This window comes from Polyodon spathula, chromosome 19 (assembly GCF_017654505.1).
Source record: "Polyodon spathula isolate WHYD16114869_AA chromosome 19, ASM1765450v1, whole genome shotgun sequence".
NCBI classification, from domain to species: domain Eukaryota; kingdom Metazoa; phylum Chordata; class Actinopteri; order Acipenseriformes; family Polyodontidae; genus Polyodon; species Polyodon spathula.
In genome coordinates, this window is record NC_054552.1 from 33,119,100 (window position 1) to 33,140,489 (window position 21,390).

General features: G+C 40.3%; 1 protein-coding gene across 1 annotated transcript in view; it reads left to right on the plus strand.

The window, feature by feature from the left end:
* Positions 1-21,390, plus strand: part of LOC121294331 (FERM domain-containing protein 5-like) — a 79,170-nt gene that overhangs the window by 38,868 nt on the left and 18,912 nt on the right. Inside the window, exon 2 of the mRNA XM_041217937.1 lies at positions 20,240-20,344. Coding sequence (XP_041073871.1) covers positions 20,240-20,344 — 105 coding nt within the window. The remainder of the gene's footprint in view (positions 1-20,239; positions 20,345-21,390) is intronic.

A 21,390-nucleotide genomic window follows, 5' to 3' on the forward strand; every position in this document is an offset into this window, starting at 1 on the left:
AAAGTAAAAAGAAGCAATCCTGTTTACCAATGGTACCATGGTTTTCCAAACGACAGAGAAACTTTAAACTGTTATAAAATTAAAAACAAACATACAGTGTGGGATTCACAGACCCTCCATCTATGAAAGAAATACTATTGTCCATTACACAGTCCTGGTTCCACATTGTTAGTAAGCAATTGTTTTAGTTAAATAACAGTATAGATCATACACGACGGCAGGTCGATTAAAATATGAATGAATCAGATCAACATTAAAGAACCATCCAGCATCAGCTGTTCTGGAGGATAATTCTGCTGAATGTGTGCTTTGAAAAGGTCTTTCAGAAGGAGATAGGAGGAATACAGCAGTGCAAATATACCTTAATCAATAGCTGAGCAGAAGTGTTTCTTAATGTCTCTTACTGGCATTTTGCCAACCTCATTAAACAACCGTTTTTGGAGTCAATGAATTCATTCACTGCAAGATGTGCCTGCGATCTATGGTCGCGTTTCACTGATACACAAGCATTGGATGTGCTGCTTCGTTTGCAATTGAAGTAGACTTTGCAGAAGTCTGCACAGTGCAGTATGGTTTATAAAGGCTGTGGAGTACTAGGCCATGGGTATTCCTCATGCTGTAATACAGTAAACTACCTCCTTTCAACAGCTGCCTGTAAGATCACTGTCAGTCCCTTGCAATTTGGAGACAATATGAAAATCTCCATCAGTTAGGGACAGATCTCTATGAAGAGTCTCTCTTTGGAGGTCATGAATGTGGAATTCATTTAACTAAACTTTTTATATTTCTTCTGAAAGGGGTGAAATTCTGGCGTGCTTTAATGTTGTATAAAATACAGTTCATTACTTAATGTTGTTGGATGGATTGAGTGGAAAGATCTAGGGGTCATGTGGTCTACTGTTTTCCATGAGTTCATCCTTTGCATTTTCCACACTCACACTTTCATTCTCCACCAGTGTTTCCTGTCCAGAGCCTCAGGTGGAAGACGTGGCAGAGAGCATTCCTCCAAGCCCTCCTCAATGATGGTTTGAGTTGCTGATTCACTGTTAATCATGCTTGCAGCGGATTGCATCGTCCTGTTAGTCCAGTCCCTGCTTGCCGGGCAGCGTCCAGCGCTGAAGTCCATGTCAGGAGAATTACCGCAGCCCGTGTGATAAGGGCAGGAGAGACACGTGTGTGTCGTTTTGCTGGAAGGTCTTCCAGCTCAATTGAAAACATCGAGATAATTAAACGGACGACCTTGTATCATATTGCAGGAAGGAAGACGAAGATAAATATTATATTTGTATTTTCGTACCGCCTGAGAAACCGGCTGCTTTTTTTTTTAAAGACGATGGTTAAGAATATTACCGACTCATAGCTCACAAGTAGGTAAAATACCCCCTTTTAATGTGTTAATTAAAGTAATAACTATTCAAAGCACAGCCCATAAATATAAGGAACCCCTGGATCAGGAGCAAATTGATATGTGTCTGCTCTGAACCATTACAAAAATCTTCAACTGCAGGGATGAAATTAACTAAAACGCTTGTTGTATGTTTAAAAATATCATCAGGAGGAATAACTATAATGGAATTTGCAATTATTAGCATTGTTTCTGCTGCCTGGATATTTTTCAAAAGCTGCTACAAGGATAGCGGCGCCACAATTTAATCCTAGTATTGGCGCTGAAAGGGTAAACATCTTGCACCTCTGAAAATCACCGAGATTTTAGCAGATACAATTATCTTTCCTGACTGTCTTTACTCGTACAGTAGTGTTCGTTAAAAGGCTGCCGTTCTCAGTGACCTTTACGCTTATTTTATCTCCATTACAGCGAACATAAGGGAATCCAATTTTCCGTAACAGATTTGGATTATAGAGGTGCCAGTCAAGAGTTACTCAGTGTGGTTTGTTTCAGTGGTGTCGGTTTCTTAGACTCTTTTTTTCACTGAGTCCCAGAAGACTTCCATGTTCATTCAGTGGGAAAGACTGAGATTGTATTAGGGCTGGCTGGATTAATTTTGCTTCATTCCCTGTTTTATTTTATCTCATGTAAAGAAGGAAATACGCAATGGGTGTTGAACATTAAACACAACTCTCTACATCAACGCCAGTGAAAGTCATCCCAAGGAGGAGGACTCGGGGGCATTAGCGTGATCTCTGTCTGCTAAGAGCTGTACAATGGAAGCATGGCTGTTTTCAAAATGCTAAATTATCCTCACAAACTTCTTCTTGGGTTTCGTATGATTAAGATTAAATTAAATGTCATGCTAATCTCTCTGAGTTTGCAACGTTAAAAAAGACAACTGAAGATGGAAGTTAAAATGTCGCTTTACTGCTTTCATCCTCAAATGAAATGACCTGACAATGGAAATACCTACTTTGATGACTTTGTAAACACAGATGATTTCATTAAGTACAGCCTGTTTTCTGTAAGCAAATTCCTCATAGCTTTATTGCAGAGGACCCTGGTTTGTAAAGAGGCAGCCAAGTTCTAGCCGTGAAGATCATCGTTTAAAAGACCACTCATTCATAGTGAATCCCAGTGGAACAACACAGGAATAGCAGCGGATACACTGGAGCTCATAGGAATTAGAGACCATTATTTAAAAGAATTTCACAAAACCCTGGGTGTTTTCATTACTCAGAGGTTTTTGTGGCTGGTCTACAGTTTGCCAGGGAAAATGGATAATCTTAAAAAACAAGGTTAACTGCTGGGTCTGAATCAAAATGATCCATGCAAGAGCAAAAACGATGTGGCTCTAGCTTAAATTGTGTTTCACAGACCCCAATAAGCGCTAATCTTGGGGCTGCTTACAGTAGTTTAACAGGCCATCCCCAGTAAGTGTTACTGTGTGCAGTTCTATTGTGCACAGATTGATTGAGTGTATTTCCTCTTGTGTGTTTTTAAGAAGGTTGGCCCTGGAAAACCTTTTTTTTTTAGGACTCCATGGCAATAAGAGCCCACTTGTTCCATTGTGTAAAACTAGTTTCATTCACATTATTTTCAAACTAGGACACATGCTTGATAAAATCAGTACAGAAATTCAGTGCTGGCAGCTGGGTGTGCTGTCATACTCCTAACATGAAAATTAGCATGAAGAAATAATCAGGACGCTTTCTGAGTTTTGTTGCATGGTGTACCTAATTAAACATTTTTGATAGAATTTGTCAGCTGATCAGTACAAGTTTCTGGGCTCCATTTAGTTCATTTATGAAAGTTTTTTTTAAGTGCCAATGAGGGCTGATCCACCTGTTTGTAGTCTTTGTTTTTTATACTAAAATAAATCATTTAAATTGTTTACATTGTGTTTTTTTATGTTTCAAAGCAACATAGTGCATAGATAATGCTATGAAATGTGCTCCAAAGTCTTATGAGTTTAGAGAAATCCAGAAACCCAAAAGTCATGTTTATAAAGCATTACCATGCCACTTAATGTATAGCACTGATGTGCACTGTTCAGAAAACAAATACATACAGCCTCAAGTAGTACATTTCAACATGCATTATTACCATTGAGCTCCAAATACTAAATCCTGTTTCAGAGTGCATAATGTAGTCCAGATCCCTGCTTTGCTTTGGGGAAGCATGAGACCAAATGTAATCTCAACTGATGCAGTTCTTTATTAAGTGACCTTGGGGGTGAAAACATGGCCCTCTGTAATTCTAATAAATTTGGCCATGCTTTTTCTTTTTTTTTTTTCCTAAACCTAAGAACTAGAATTTTCCAAATACTGTGGTGGCATGGTCTAAATGTTCTGGTGGCTAGAGTTCATGTATCTTGAAACTCTTATTGAAATTGAATTGACAGAATAGGATCATGTTCTGTCTATTGCTGTCTCACTTTCAGAATATAACATCCCCTAAAAAACAAAACTAGTATCCTATTGTATACTGTGCTACACACTCTGTCCTTTTATAGGAAACTGTATTGGAGTAACACATCTGCAGTCTTTAATAGCCAGAGATTATTTAAAGAATCCACTGTCGTTAGCCATTGCCATTCAGTGTGGTGTACTATAGAATACTGTGCATTGATAAGCTGTTGATACGGAAACTATACTTTACTCACAATGCAGGGAATGGAAACACTGCTGCAATCTGAAAATATCCCTTGGGGGCCCATGCATGGCTTACCATTTTTGGCTGCAGTTTTCCCTAGAAATCAATGATGTTCTCATCCCATTGCTCTCCCATTTGCTTCAATGGCAGCTTGGTGACAGGGGCCGCTGTGTTCTGCTACCAGTGTGCGCCAAAACAGTAAAAATTATTTTTTTCCCCTCCTGGATCTGCAGCAAACTAGCAACTTGTGCAATTTTTATCAAACACTTTGAGTGAGCAGGCTGAGTCAGCAGGGTTCCTTGAATTGCATTTTTAATAAGGACAGATCTGAATTATTGAATGGCATGATGAAGTCTCTTGGTTTGTTAGTGACAGCAAATTACATTTTCAATTAGGAAACCAATACCTGTCTTATCTGCGGCTCAGCTTACCTTATGCAGACTGGGGCTTAAGGAGGAGTACAGGGAGTTGCTGCCAAAAAGTAACCAAAAACTGACTGCATATTGTTATTGTTTGTTAAAAATAATGTGTTTTTGTTAAGGCACAATCCTCAGTAGCATTGTTATTTAAAGGCTGTCTGATCCCTGCCTTTTTGCCTGGTCACTTTCGCCTGACTCTCACACTTTATTTTCCTCTTTCTCATCTAAAGTTATAACGTCTTGTGCCATCCAAAGCAGGCAAAGTCTATTCACTTTGCCGAGGCTGCAAATATGATTTTGAATTTGAGATGAAAGGAAACGGTCACTGTTGGAATAGATACAATTCAGGGTGGAATTTCAGGAACATTCTATCTGCATTTTATTAATGTTTTGAGCGAACTGCCATTAATGGGTACATTTTAAGGAATAAAGATTATCTGTCCAGACAATTATGTTTGTTAGCAGTAGCCAATAACGGTATTCTGCAGCAAGCAGGATAGAGGTTGACACCCCCAATGCAGAAGGCTCAGGTTTGAAAGCGGGGTCTTTGTACAGAGTATGCACAATTTGTCGTCTCTGCATTATAGTGTTTTAGGAGTCAATCCAAGAAACTGTTACCTTGGTTTTAATGACTTTTGAAACACGTCTAGAAAATGTGCTTAGTCCAAACATTTCACAGGTTTGATGCGGCAGGGAGACTGAAGGCAGGTGACTGATGGAATCTACCATCTGCCCAGCCACTGTTGTTATCAGCAAGTACGGGGAAGCCATTTCTAATCTTATATAAAAAGTTCTGTCTGCACTGTAGTAATGAAGAGCCAGACTCTGTCATTAACAGAACAAAGTAGAAGACGCTTCCCCTTTCATCAGCTCAGGAAGTGCACTCATGGTAGTCCTCTCAGTCTTTGTCTGACATATTTTTGCACGCTAACATAATGGAACAAATGATTGCGGCCTGCCCCTAGTCTTAGTGTGCGGTTAGTGCCTGAAGTCAGGTGAATGCATCTTGTCATAAGATTGTCTATTAGAAAATTTAAGTGACACGATTTGCCCATCGTGGGGATAATAATAGACAAGTGGCCTAGATGTATCCTGGCATCAGACCTGACCAGATCTTGTCTAACCTAAATGCGGACAGGTTTGTCACGGCAGTATTTACTGGGTTTTTGAGTTTGTGTGTTTTGTCAGTCCGTTTTTAGTAATTACAGTTCAACAATTTAAAGTACAGGTCACCTATAAGGATAGATATATACCATACCATGCTAGCTTTTAAAGTGTTTTTTCCCCCTTGTTTTATTTTTCCTTTAAAAAAGTTGCTTTAGTTTTCCACCGGTCTGAACATTGCATGCTAAACTGACAAGACAGTTGATTAGAAGGAGGGTTAATGTTCTGAAGCATCTGACAAACCGTGTTTCATATTCACAAGCCAGCCTTGTCTCTCAGGGTTTAACGACTCGGTGCAAATGTCCTTCTGCTAAACTCGCCTTTTGTTTCAAAGCACAAAATCCTTTTTGTGCGCAACCAACAAGATAATTTCACCGAGGTCGAAAATCTAAATAGCAGCGACTTGGTATAAAGCCAGTGCTGTTATGAGCTCCAGAAATAATTATCTCCTGTTAAGGAGAGGACACTTTTTTTGTACGGTATGGTCATTGTTGCATGTTATTGACAACTGAATAAAGAAGTTTGTCTTGAAACGCATTGCATCAGTGTTGGGTTCTGCTGATGGATGAAGTGCTCAAGAACAGTACTTTACTGGGTTTGTTACTACCCTGCCAACGTGCTGCTAACCCTTTGACAGCTGTCATCAACACAGCCGCTTCATCACCAGACTAAAGACACTCGGGTCTTCAAAAGTTGTCTGCTTGCAGTTCGGTCACAGTCTGGTATTTGGACTTGTGAAAAGAGCTGTTTTTTTTTTTTAGGTCTCTTATAAAACCCCCCTAATTTATATGTACCTACTGCACCTCAGTGTTGTATAATATAGAAAATACACAGTATACTGTACCCTCCTGCAAGTACTGTACGCAGGGCCACAATGAAGCAATACAGCTCCACAGGGTGCGCCTGGTGAGGCAGAGACAGACAAAGTATCTCCCACTGAAATGAATAGGTATGCTGTAACTGTAGCGGTGTCCATATAAGCATTCAATAAGTGTTGAAGTAGTAAATCACCAAACCATCGGTTCTTATAAGAACAGTCCAGTTACTTTTCTGAATTTGAGGATTAAAAAATGCGATTATCTTTTCTAGTCTTTTAGTGTTTAAGTTTCAAGTTCTCACAAAATGAATTTCTAACTCGGTTTAGGCCGTGGAAAATTATTTTTGTTCAACAGTGATGGATGCCTTAGCCAGGACAACCTTCTTAGCTGTTCTGTGATCCATATAACCGCACACAAGCGGACTTGTCATTAGAAAAGGAGGAAGGATTCGCTCTGCTTGCTGGCTGTTGGGAGGAGTCTCAGTCTTGGCTTGGACCAGTTGCTGGACTGGAAGGGGCGCTGATGCTTTCCTCTGCTTGGCTGTTTCACAAATGCCTGAAAGCCATTTTCGGGATTTTTTGAGCAATTATATTTTTACTTCAGGTCATCCCTTTAGCAATCCTGTACCACCCCCATCTGAAACTTAACGTCCGTAAAAATAAACAATACAGGACTCGCTGACCTTCATCTAGGTCATCTCCAATATAACATATTAAATCAATGACAGGCCCTGGGCTCCGTCTTTCTTTTTGATTACATATGATTGCGCCTAGGCAATGACAAACAGCTACAGTATGTGTTCTGTGTAAAAGCTTCACATTTTACAAGGGTGGTTTCTATATGGTTGGGGGAAAGTTTCTAAAGAGGATACATTTATTCAATGTGATAATATATTTCTGTAAAATGCAATGGAAAACTGTTTGGAATACAGTGACTGCCATTTTAAAGACATAAAATTCATAAAATATTTGTAAGAAGAATGCATGAGCTGAAAGTGAGTGACAGCTGGGAGGCTTACACAGTGTTTTTGGTTTTGCGTTTATGGAAATTCTGCAGATTTATTCAGGTGGCCTAACATTTTTATTATTTTTCTACAGTTGCATTTCAACTAGAGGCAAGCTAAACTCTCTAGGGTTAAAGCAAATAAGACCTAAAACAGGAAAATGTGCACAAAAAATGAATATAAATATAATAGATAATTAAAAAGACACCTGAAAGATGAATGTAGTTGTTGGATTATTTTATGAACGCGAGTTGACTTTGAAACAGCTGTTTATTTTAGATGGGGCTTAACCGTTATCCCTCTTCACAGCAATCCTGAGCTGTTAATAATGTCCAGAAGTCTAACCACGGATCAATCAATACCCTGGTGACAGCCTTTCACAACTCTGTTATATACTGACCAATATTGCATGCACCACTTACATAAATCACATTACCTGAGCCATTCGAAAATCAGTATGTTCCTTTTGAACTTACTTCGTTCTGAAATTCTACAGTATTATAGTTGAACTTTTCATTTGGCTGGGTACACAAGAGGGTGATCAGTACGATAACTGGTGAACGAACGTCCTAAACATTTGTCTGCTTCACTTACTGTACCTTATCATTTTGTGAAGCGCTGGCAGATTTAACTTATTAAAGACTGTCCAGTCCTGCATAGGGACAAAACCAATTGACAATATTAACGGTATTTCAATTTTGAAGTGAAAGATAACCTTACAACGTGCTACATGTTTGTGTGGTTGAAATTGTGTAGTAAGAATGTTATAAAGTACCTGAATGGAGCCGAGCTCAAGCTCTTTTTTATTATTCAAACACTTTACTTAAAGCACAGCACTTTCAATCAACAGTTACAGCTTGCTGTCAGGAGTCCGCATCGTGTAGCTGTTACACTACATTGATCACTGCCGTTCTGACACCTGCAGTTAGACAGACATACACTGCTGTTTAGAAACACAGGCTCCTTTTGATTTGCTCAAATACTACAGTTTGTTGGAAATAAAAATTCCCTCCTGCTCGCTACACTGATGTTGAGAAGATGATAGAGTACTATGAAGGATAATCCCAGTAGGTTATCACTGCAGCTCAGCCAAGGGCAAGTCAAGAGTGAGGTATAAACAGATTAACACATGGGAGAGACAACAGTTAAAAACAACACAGGCCGGTTAAAAGCCCTTCAAAACAACCTCCTGTAAGGCAAAGGTAAAGCAATGTGGATGTCTGTCAGCAAGGTATGCTGGGTAGTTGTGCTTCTATGTTGGAATAATTAGGGCAGATCCATACAGGGCAGGGAAAGTCTCTTCAACCATTGCTTTAAACATGGCTTTGTGTCCTTATGTTTAGCATAATTAGTCTGATTGCTGCGTTAGTGTCTTGTGTACTATGTTGTTCAGTGTTAGTGGTGTACACTGTTTTTTATGCTTATTACATTGGAATTAAAAATGATCGTGGGCCACCCAGTGTAGCATTCCCAAGCTGTGTTTTGTTTAATTAATGCCTGTGGGTTTGTATTCTATCCCAAATAGAAGTCTGCCCCCCAGCTCAAAAAACAATAAGGTGGGACTCTGACAAGCGTTATATTGTCCAGACAGAACTTACGCACGATGTGATGCAAACGGCTCCATTGAATTTGGAATGAGCCCGTCGCTGCAGCCTACAGACGTGGTGGCCGTTGAGTATTGGGTCTTGATCCTGACAGCTTTATTGTTTGTTATGTGTGGAGAAAAGAGCTTGAAGGATTGATTGTTGGCTGGAACAGTCTGGGGAGATGAGAGTGCCTGCAGGAAGACGGCTTGCGTTTGTCATCTGCATAATTGCCAGCTTGGCGAGGTGACACGCAGTGATTACAGGACGGAGCTGCGTAGGGGCTGCTAGGTGCTGTTACTGAATACAGATACGAAGGCATCATCAGTGTCCTAACTCCCTCAGCTTGACAGAATTAACAGCAAAAGATTCATTAGAAATAAGACAGTGCTGACACTGGGCACACTCTCATCTGAAATCAAACTTCACGCTTTGTGTTATATAAATGGAATAGGTACTTGACCTCTAAAACCGGATTTAATTAAAGCTAACTGTATTTTTTTTTTTGGGGGGGGGGGGGGGGGGGGGGGGGGGGGGGGGGTTGCTGTATGTAAAGTTAAATTTGGTTAACATAGCATGTTGCCTCTTCAATTCAAATGAATCAATCAAAAATGAAAAACAATACTGATTTCTTTTAAATCTATGAAAGTAAACCCCAGATAAGCTTCTTTTGTAAATGTGGGTATCATGGCTCCTTCTTGTGATTGTCAGCATAAATGACAAGAATAGAGCCAGTTTTGCTCAAGCAGTTTCCAGATTAAGACTGTAGCCTTACAGCAGCACCCTGTATTGTGACGCCAGCAGATGATGCGATGAGCCTGATTTCTTCCCTCGATTTGATGAGGTGCTTTGAGTTCCCGCGTTCCTGATGTTGGGAGCTGCACTGTGGCACTATTGACGTCACCTGAGACCCCATCTCTGCTGGATTCGATAAACTAGTGTGTCCAGAGAGTCTGCGGAGTCTTCAAGTAGACTAACCTTGTCCTTGGCAAGCTGAGGATGCATGACTGCAGTGCAGGAGAATGACACAATAAAGCAAAAAAAGTACTGCGCCTCAGAGTCTGTGAAGGGTAATGACGATGTCAATTTGTCCCCTCCAATAAACATGTCATTCGGTCTCCCTTCCAAGCATTTTAGTGCACTGGCTCATTCCTGTCACAGAAGGTCACTAAACACAGAATTAAATTGTGTCTTTCTGCACACAAATAGGTCCTTGACTATTGGGTTTATGTTATTTTCCAAGAAACAACACGCAAGTTCTACATTATTAAACAAGACAACCATGCACTGTTCAGTGTTCAGAACTAAGAGGCTCTGATTTTTCATGAAAAAGACTTTGAATTTGTTTCACTGTAGAGTATGTGTTGTTTTGCTTCCATTTGATAGTGCTTTACCTGAAATTCTAATGACATTTGTCATTCGTCTTAACCATGACCAATAACCTGACCAGTACATTGCTAAAAGCATTGCAGAGTGCAGTGAAGCACAGTTGCATATGGTAAGGCAAGGTTACCGATTATAAAACAAATGTATGGTACATTATAAGCATGTCGAAAGGAAAGCTAACTTGCAAAATTGCAGTGTAAATGTTCCATGGGAAACTTTGAAAAGGGAGAATAAGCATTTGTATTTATTTTACTATTAGGGCTCATGCTTTCTATATACATTTCCCATCATGCTGATGTGGTGATGGATCATCAAACCCCAGTTACAGGGGCACACAAGTCACTTTTATACAAGTACATTAATATAACAACCAGCAATATCACAATTCAGGGAATCAAACAAACAAGTGTGTGCCTCACAGAGCAGAAAGGGATCCTCTTATGTTTCATCATCCTCAATATTTACAAAGAAAACTCTGCCAAAGTCATTGCATTCTGCATGTAGCAGACGGGGAAAGTCTTTCCGTTTATAGTTCCAGGGCAGTACAGTGAGTTTATTGTAGTTTGTTCTGTATTCTAGCTGCTGCCAAAATAACCCTTGAGGTGTTCAGATAATCATGCAGTGTTAGTGTGTGTGTGTGTGTGTGTGTGTGTGTGTGTGTGTGTGTGTGTGTGTGTGTGTGTGTGGCGGAGTGGAGGGTTGGTTTGAATGTGCTATTTCTTAAGACTTTAAGATCCAATGGTTTGCAAAGAAAAAAAAAGCATTTACGACTTACGACTTTACTGAGATCAAAGCTGCAGAATTTATACTTTAAAGACAGGCAGGTTAAGCCGTCTTCTTTTAATGTCGGGCTGATTCCATGCACAGTAATATTGAGAGACTCGTGTGAATGTATGGAAGGTAAACAGTGCAGCTTGGAGCAGGATAGCTGAGCCCCTCCCCCTTCTGTAACGTCTATTAGCTCTGCAACCATAATCGCATTTTAAATGTCAGAAACTTGAAAGAACATTCGACAGAATGCTGCAGAACAGACAGGCTCTATACCGTGACTTCATCTTGTAATAAATGGTAAAGGGCTGTCTTCCGTGTACACAGCGGTGGCATTTCCCAGCTTTGATGTACGCTACACTGACGTTCTTTTATTTTCATTGCACACCCCACAGACACCTTTTTGTTTATATCCAGCAGGCTGTGTCACATTTAGAGCCTAAAGTGAAACACCGCAGTCTTCTAGGAATGCCACCAGAACCATTTTTCCAAATCGGCATATAGGACTAGCTTACCTCCAGAAGACAAGACAAATCGTTTTTGAATATTAAAACCCTACAGAAACTACAATCCAAAATCTACCCCAAACACAAGCCTAAAACATTATTCAGCTGTAATTGCAGACTTTGTCGCTGCAAAAGCACGAAAGGTTCATTTCTAAGTGTCTCTGTGAGTGTTTTACAGTGATTGCTGTAGTAAAATACATTACATTTAATAATGCCGTTGTTGCTCTGTTTGAAAGTCATGGTATCATAGCGTAGTATTACTGGTAAGAATATGGAATAGGGGCCCTGGAATCAAGCTTTGCATGGGGCCACCGCGGAAACAAAAAACCAAAAAACATTAAACAGTTAACCCATAAAGCAATTTCAAATCATGCAATTAAGAGGCCTTTGCCAATACGGCCTCTTCATACATTTCCCAGTGTGCATGGATGGCCTCTGCCCTGTCACTATATATATATATATATATATATATATATATATATATATATATATATGTGTGTGTGTGTATATACATATATATGCTGTCCTGTTTCTTAGTACATGAGTCACATGTCTGTACCTTCTGGACAGACAGGCCATCATGTGCGCTGTGTTTAGACGTTCTGTTACCATGGCTCCAGCTGTGGGCTGCTGCTCAATGCAGAAACATGTCCCGCTCAGACTGGCAGGTGAAATGCTGTTTGTTCCTAATGTTGCATATCATTTTATTACATGATCCAGGGTAATTGCACAATTAGGCAGCCCCTCTCGCTGCTGTGTCTCCTGGACACAGGAGACAGAGAGCTGCTCCTGCGCTGTGCTCAGTCTGATCAGCTGCGTGGAAAGCTGGTATTGCATTTCTGGGGCGAATCCATACTGTATTCTATTCTTACACTCTGAGGATGACCTAGATACTCTGTATGCTCTGTCTCTGTTTATAAACCACATGACACGGTGCAGTATCTGGGAATCCTTGTATCCTCCCTGGTGATTTCACAGTGGGAGGATCTCTCTTATTGTGACTAGAGTAGCCAGGAGTGCATTCTCCCTTAGAAACAATTGGCATATTTGGAAGGGATGGCATGAGGGTTCTCTTGAGTGTTCTGATCCATCTTGCACAGCAGGTAAGAACTCCCCCCCCCCCAAAAAAAGATGTTTCCATTGAAAACCTAAGAAAACTTTGGTATTAAATCCTCTCTTGCAGTGTTTTTCTCTACTCCTGGAGTTAAAGGGTTAACAACGCAATCAGTATCATTCAGTAGTGACGTCTGGTTTGATTGATCAAGCGTCAGTAGAAATAAAATAACCTGCAGTTACAAGTAGTTACAGGTGTCTCTGCCCTTAAAGCTTACTGTGTTATCCCATGGTAAGAGCATAGCAAAGTGTAGTAAGACAATAGTAAAAGCCCAGTGAAAGCTTGGTTTATCACGGGGGAAGACTGTAAAGCATGGCACACTGCAAAATCACAGTTCAAGTGCACTATGTTAAAACACTGATATTGTCAAGCTGTCTGTATTTTTGACATTCTCTGAACTATGTATGTTCTCAGTGGCAGTGTTACTGTGGTGTTGGAGAGGGCACGCACACACACATGCACACTCACACACACACACACAGTACACACACACAGAGTACGCACACACACACAGTACATACTACAGGCCTACTGTACAGTAGTCACGTTCAAGTGATCTTTGAATAGCAGTAACTGCAGATGTAGCCAATTTAGAATGCATGCAGAGTACTTTTCGAGCTGGATTTCCAAGCTAACACAGAAATGTCTGTGACCTTACTCAGAAACTGCTGTGATTGTGAATCTTGAGCTAATATCTCTGCACATGATAGGATTCCTAACCACAATGTTATATATCTGCCATGTGTAGGTATAATTCAGGGGGACTGGAAAAAAAAAACAATGGTGGTCTATTTGGTATTACAGTACTGCAGGTGGCAAAACAATGTAATAAGCTTACTTTCTCAAAAGTGCTGTTTTCAAAGAAACTAAACATGTATTTTTGTTTTAAAACATGATATATGGTTCTGCACAAAAGTTAAAGAAATCCCTGAGAAGAAGAAAAAGAAGAAGAGGAGGAAGAAGAGGAAGAAGGGTATTAGCTGGCCCAACTATTAACCATCAGTATTTCCTTATAGAAGCCAGCGGGGGAGAAGGAGACCATTCTCAGTTTATTATAGACAGTTTTCTTTGTAACGAGACACTGAGGATGAATGACAAAGAGGTTGCTGTTCAGAAGAGTGCTCGTCGGTGCCTAAGGCCTGTGGTTTCAATATCCAACACAGAAATAGTTTCCTTTATTTATACTCCCAGACAATGTGTATGATGTGCAGTGTATAATGTTGAAATCCATAGAACTGCAGAAGCAGGGCTGGGAGCTATAGGGCATGGAACAACCTTTATAGATTTCACTCCCTGAAAGAATGGCAGGAATACTGTGGGAGCCAAAGGCAGAAAGTGCATGCATGAGATCAAAGATATGAATTGCTTTCCCAGTGCTGCAGTACAGGGCACATTAATTTTGTTTAAATTCAGAACTATATCCTGCAGAGCTAATATATTGCTGCTTCAGCTCAATTTCCAAACAGCAAACGCTATGAATGATTGTGCAAGTCTTTGCCCTCAGTGGAAGGCAAATTAAACAAAAACTAATTTCTTAGAGGCGTTAGACAAGTCCTTCATTTATTTCAGTATTCTGGAGTTCTGTAGTTTATTTGAGTGTAGCTGTGATGGATAGCTTCTGTTTATCAGATTAACTGTGACGGATTTTGTTCAGTGCTATGAAACATTTGGACAATTTGTGTCACATAGAGGAATCTGTTTTAACAACAGTTTACCCAATGAACCATATTTAGGCTAGCAGGGTTGGTAAGAAGTCTTTCACCTGCATGAATTCTTCAGTTGTTAACTATGGGAATGGTTGAAGACAAGCTGAGGATTGTTTGGGTCTAAAGTTAACTTGAGTAACTTCCACTTTGATTATTTTTTATAATGTAGTTTTCCAGCAATGGGATTTTGATTTATTTTAGGGTATGTAACCCTGTTCAAGGTTCCAGTAGTAAATGTGGTGGTACAAGTGGGATACCTAATCAGAGCCTAGATAGAGATTGTAAACTGAATGAAGCTGGGAAATGGCTTTGCCTCTTGGGCAGGGGGTTATATCCCCTTACAAACAGTTTCTCTATTTTAACTTCTTGCAGTATCTACTGCTAACCTAATACCAATAAATGTATATAATATTCACGTGGAGTAAATTCCGAAACGACGGTCAGTGTTTTATTTTAATATATATCTTATCTAAACTGAATAACTTACTTTTTACACAAACATTAATTTCCTAAATGCTTTTAACCAGCTGAAAAGTTAATTGAACTGGAGCCCAACATGCACAGACTTCTCTAGTATCCTTATTGTGACAGTCCCCATAATATGCACCTCAGTGATCCTGCAGTTTGTCAAGCAGGTGGATCTCCTTGCTCAGGTTGAGTGACCATCCTAGACACTTGGCAGTCTGCCCCGCAGAAACCCCTGCATTGATCCTGGGTGTCTTCCAAATCATTGACTTCCTGGCGCCCTCTCTCTGGGAGTGAGCTTCTCAATCAATGTCCTAACCGTCCAGGTTCTGGCCACTAACCGTTCATCCTCAACCATCGACTGATGTCTTGGGATGAAAATGACATCTGTACCCAGCTGACTGCATTTCAGCAGCAGGGGTTGAAAATGATTCTATAGCTAATTGTATAGTCTGGGAAAAGAAAGAACAAGGTTTCTTAAATAATAGCAACATGTTCACCTTTAAAGAAATGAGAGTTTATTAAAAGACTGGAGTAAACACTTTGAAACTATGGCCCCCCCACAGGCAAGAGCTGTACTGTATGCACTCTTGTGTTTTAATTAAAATACTGACGGCGACATCTTCCCCCAATTAAATCAAACTATATAGGAGTGCTGAACAAATTAACTTCAAACAGAATGGCTTCCAGAAATGCTGCTAACATCTTCAGAAGCAACACTCTGCTAATATCAGCATGGGGAAAGAGGTTCACAATTCATTTCAATTGGAACGCAGCAGACTAAATCTTTCTAAATATTTGGAAGATATTGCAATGAACGGTGCTTCCTCCAGGAAAAACAAAGCTTAGAGGAATGGAATCTTTTCTTTGCTTTAGCAATCGACCCTTGATGTTGTAGCCTGGCGAAACTAGTTTCTTAAGTGAAACAATTCATGGGTAGATTTTCTTCATAAATACTGGGGCATCTTTACCTCTTGCAATTGTACATCTTGGCACTATTTCATCCCTGTTATTCCCAGCACAACCCTTTGTGCATTGATCAATAAAACAAGTTGTGTTTACCCATCATCATTTCCCAGTTTGTGTCCGAATAATGTGAACGGGTTAAAAATAGAAAGACACTGACTTTTCAGTCTCTTAAAGAGTAAGAGAAGTGAGGATTCCAAAAAATACAGCGTTCCACCTCCCCACGTGTTGCTACAACTGTTTAAGTAAAATATGTGTCATTTTTCTTTTCATTGTTAACATCCTGGCAACTTTTTACACTTACAACTTTAAAGCCTGTTTCAAAGCTCTTTTCAAAATTGCCGCTCTAGTGCACTGGGGTTTGAGAGTTATCCTCAAAATCACTACAGGAAGAGCAATATAAAAAAAAAAAAAAAAAAAAAAAAAAAACACATAGCAAGTTTCTGTTCCGTACCACATCATGGATCATTGTTGCTGTGTTACCTGTTTGACAATGTGGGCAATACTCCTAACTGTCTGTCTGTATTCCTCACTTTTCCATGTGCAGTGCAGGTGTCGGTCATGGTGTTTTGCTGGGAATTAATTGTGTGTTAGAATGAACAGTACTTGTTATAAATTTTGTTCAGGTGGTCCCTTGGTTTTAATGTAACAGCCACCAGAATGAAGCTTGTTGCTGTTTCGTGCAAACAAACGTGAAAAAGTGTTAAAATAAAAATAATAATAATTCCCAATTTATTTGTTCAACATGTAATATAATGATGCTTTTTTTTTTTTTTTTTTGCTAACCTGTTAATTAGACAGTCACGTCTGATGCAAAGGGAACGAATGTGCATTTGGCAGATGTCACAAGGCAATATCTGCTGGAAAGTGCAGTGACCTGTACAGTCAATTTTTGCAGAGGGCTAGTAAGCAGACATGTCTCTGTATATTGTGGAAATGTTTTGAAAGGCACGCTCTAAAGTGACACCCTGAACGCTTGTCGAGAGCCCCAAGATGCGATTCTAATCTGGGAAGGTCAGACAACTGGAGCGGCTAATGCCAGCGCTGAGCCTGAAAGCCCCCTTTACTGCAGCTTGCCTCTTGTCTTGCTTTTCCTTTTAATTCAATGTTTAGCTAGCCTTCATTCTTTCTTTCTTTTTCATAATGTACTGAAATTGGAAAATGTTGACGTGGCAGACACACGGTCATAGCCACTGGACAGTCTACTGGACAGCAGCAGTAACAGGAGTCATAGCCTAGCTAAGAGAAGAACAATGAGAAATCCCATTAGATGAATCCCCTTTTAAATAAACACATTTGTGAAGTCATGCCAAGCCTATACTCATAGCCATTAACAAAATGTAATAAATAATAACTTTTCAGCTTTCAAAATGAAGGCTTCATTTGAATTAAAAAAAAAAAAATAGATAGATAGATAGATAGAGAGCTATTCGATTGGCAGTCAGGGGCTTAATGTTTTGTAACATGCAGTATTAAGGAATATCCACGGGATGAGGTGGTCTGCAGCCTGGTTTACTTGCTCACATTAATCTGACGAGCAGGGGTGCCAGCTTTCAGTAATAATAAAAACAAAAAAAAAGAATTACAATTGCAATCTGGGTTTTTCTGTGGGTTTCCAAAGAAATAACCCATCTTTAATCACCGGCTACAGTACCTTTCATCAACTCATTGTTGTGCTGTATTGTCCATGCTTGGTAGCAGGTGTGGGCTGATTGGTGACAGCACGGAGGCAGTTCCACAGAGACAGTTGACTGTGTAAAGCTGGTTACAGTCATGGGGGATCCAGGGATTGGCAACAACATCTTTGCATTAATTTCACTCTGAAGAAACAACACTGTTGAGTAGTTTGATATTGGTTTGGGTTCCTATTTTCTCTGGACAGGAAGTCACTGTCTAGTTTTCCATGTTGTGAAATCCTGTTTTACTTAAACCCTGGTGCAGGGTTACAGAGTTTCACTGAAAGGGACCCTCTGTTCAGCACAGAACTTAAGGGGACTTAATAGTTGCGGACCAACATGGAAGAGAGGGAAGCTTTATAGTGATGCGCAATCAGAGATGCTCCTAAGGTCCCACATGCAAGGCTCTTTGCGTATGGGGGGGGGGGATGTGCTGTGGATGTGCAGATACAACTTTATATAGCCTCTTACCGGATCAAAGTAATGTTATTTGGCTTTGTGAGATTCAATGCAAGGGCAATGCGTTAAAGCAATTAGTTATTTCAACAGGTGTTCATCCCGTTTCATAGCAAGTCTGGTCCGGAGGGATGTATCCAACGTACTGCATGTGTAAAAAAATGAATGCTGGTGCAGCAGTGATATTAGCTGTCACAATAGGTGCCAGTGAAGTTGAAATTACAAAGCGCATCTGCTAAGTGAGCCAGTGAATAGAAGAGCAAGTATAATCATTTGAATGCAGGCTTTCTGGACGATGTTTAATTTCGAGTCATTCGTAATGCAGGGTACAGAATTGGGGAGAAGAATTGTGAAAGCTCTTTAAGATTCTCATGAGGACTGTAGAGAGCAGTGTGCCACGGGAGTGTTTGATACAGGCTGCTGGAGGTGAGCGCTGCAGATTTAGAAGTCTTTCCAAACGCCTGCTCACTGGTACTGATTTTTGTTTCTCTTTGATTTCTGCTAAATGCCTCTAAACCCCCCCCCCCCCCTTTTTTTTTTTTGCTCCCCAATGTGTGCCGCATCTGCTGCAGATATAACAATCTCATTGCCTAGCTAGGTTCAATTCTGAATTCTGCCTCTGCTTAGTCACTGAGAAACTCCTCTGATTGGGTTTGCTTGGTCTAGTTTTGGTTAGTTTGTATGTGGGCATGGTGGACAGTCCACCTTCTACTGTATTATTACAGTGTTACCAGCTACCATCGTACACAATGATAATGCATTTCAGTACTACGAAAGTGAGGCTGCATGCCCAGGATTCTGTGAGTTTATTTCAGGGCAATACACCAATCTTGTCTCCTAATGGAGACTAGTGTTTTCTCAGTACAGAATTAGAATGCAGATAAGCGCTAATACAGTACTGTGCAGGGACAATATAGCATTATACTTTGTAATTAAAAGCTCTCAAGTAGCTAATGCTGGTTAATGTAAAAAAGTGTGTGGTTTAAACTTGGGAAACGTTCCTTATTCATAAAGCGTTATCTTTGCAGTGCTATTGTGAAGCTTCGGTTGTGGGTTCCTGTGGTGCAGCTGAAATGCAGAAGCGCTGCCCTGGCACTGTCGGACAGGGCATCTGTAAAAGGGAACATTGCTAGTCCCTCAAATTTATTCTGCTGCCAACTTGTATGCCAAGGAGAGAAAAAAAGCCCTCCAAGCTGACAATATCCAGGGAGGAAGGTGGAAGGCATACAGTATCTCAATAGTGCAGCTGGCTTGAGAGAAGCATATCAGCGTGCCTCCAGGGCAAACAAATTCAGCTGCAGGAAACGTGGGTTTTTGCGTGTGCAGATTGCCATTATTTTGATTTCCTCCTAATCCACGATTCTTCCTTCCTCTGCTGTTGAAACCTACAGATGGCTGTAATGTCTATATTAATATTTGATAGAAACCAAGGTACCACCGGGGATATTTGTAATATCAATCAGAGGTCTTCTTCACTCGGAATACAAGCGGTTTTACCCCTGTGTAGTTCCAGGCAGTACAGAAACACAGATTTAATTGCCCTTTTTGGACAGTATATGATACTCTTTACATAGTCTTGTCAGTTTTACATAAATGTTTTTGCCGCACGATCAATATAACACACAGTTTGAATCAGGCAGCAATTGATTTCATGGTATTGAAGTAATAATTATAAAAAATAACTACCTATAGTGCATTGGAATCAGTGCACAGGACTGGACTTGCATTGTGGAGAAACAAAAGCAAATACGTGTTTAAATAGCAAATATTAAACAGCAACGTGAGTAAAATGCATTGAGCCCAATTTTGCACTGTGATGTAAAGATAATTGTAGTTTAATAAGATGCTAAAAACACATTTTCTGTAATTAAACCGGATTCCTATTTTCCTTTTACTTCTAAACTTTTTCATATTGCCTTTCCCTTTAACTGGGATCTACAACTTCAGTGACAGAGGGGGGTAATAAAAGACCAGGCTGCTGTATTCAGAAACTTAATGTTGGGAACATGTTACTACCAGTACTTACTGATGTCAAAATGGACCCGGGAACCAGCAGTCTGGGTGAAATCATGCTCCTGCCTCTTGAGAGAGGTCTCGTTTGATCAGACAATGCCATGTGTTTGCTCTATTTTTTTTAATGAGAGTTTGCTGTTTTTCTTTGCAGCGGGATGCAAAGGGACATTACCTGTTTGACCTCATCTGCCATCACCTAAACCTGTTAGAGAAGGATTACTTTGGAATCAGATTTGTGGATCCTGACAAGCAGAGGGTAGGTTCTCAAGAAAAATGCACAACCCATCAACGCTGACTCGCATGAGGGGCGTCTTCTTGTTAAAACCCTAATAGCTGGAACTGCTTCACGGTTTTAAGTCTTATTTACAGTAGGCCTATTACAGCTGTTTGTACTTGCTGGGTTATCCTTATGTAGCAAGCAGTGGAATTCAAACAGCAAAAATGATAAAAATCAGTGAAAACCTGACTTTGGTCTTGTGAGGTCATTACAGGTCATTGAAGGTCATTGAAGGGTATTGTTTACCTACCCAGCTGGAGTGTTCAATATTCTAGTTGAAGCATGAATTCATTCTTCTAGTACTAGTAGTATTATTATATGTTGTTGTTTTAGGAAGTTGGTATCCATGGTATAATTTTGTTAAGTAACCTTGACTTTGACCTCCTCGCCAACATGGCTGACAACTGTTTTTTTTTTTTTTTTCACATTATCCAGCTTGCTTCAAAATGCTGAAACATACTGTGATAAAGTTACCACCATGGTAACACTGTAGCTATGTAGCCCCACAATGCAGACCCGTCACATTGTCATTAAAGATGCTTTGCTAAATCTAACCCTTTGAAATGAGCTTTCATCCTCCGAAAGGCAAAGTCCTTCACTTCTGTGCATCCGTGAACAAAGAAGGAACCAGGCAAGCTGCAATGCTGGCACTGCGAGACAGTGAGGTTCAGCAGAAAAGCACATTCATTCTTGTCAAAAGCAGACGTGATTCAGTTGCGACAGGCAGCCGGCCTCAAATGTAGAGCCATGGGCAGGGTCAGCGAGGAGGGAAATTGGTTTAGCCGGCATGCTAAGAGATGCAGACCGCCACTCATCTGATAAGGCTGCAGGTTTTCTTCCTTGTGGAGAAATGGCTTTTTAATCTTTCAGTTGCTCTGCAACAGCCTTCTTCATCACTTCATGTGGGAAAGGAAGCCAGCAGAATTGTAATGACTCCACGGTGAACCACTCGAGTCGTAGCCGGGTACAGTGGATTTGAGTGTTGGGTCATTAAAAAAACCTTTTGCAGGTTAAGGTTGATGCAG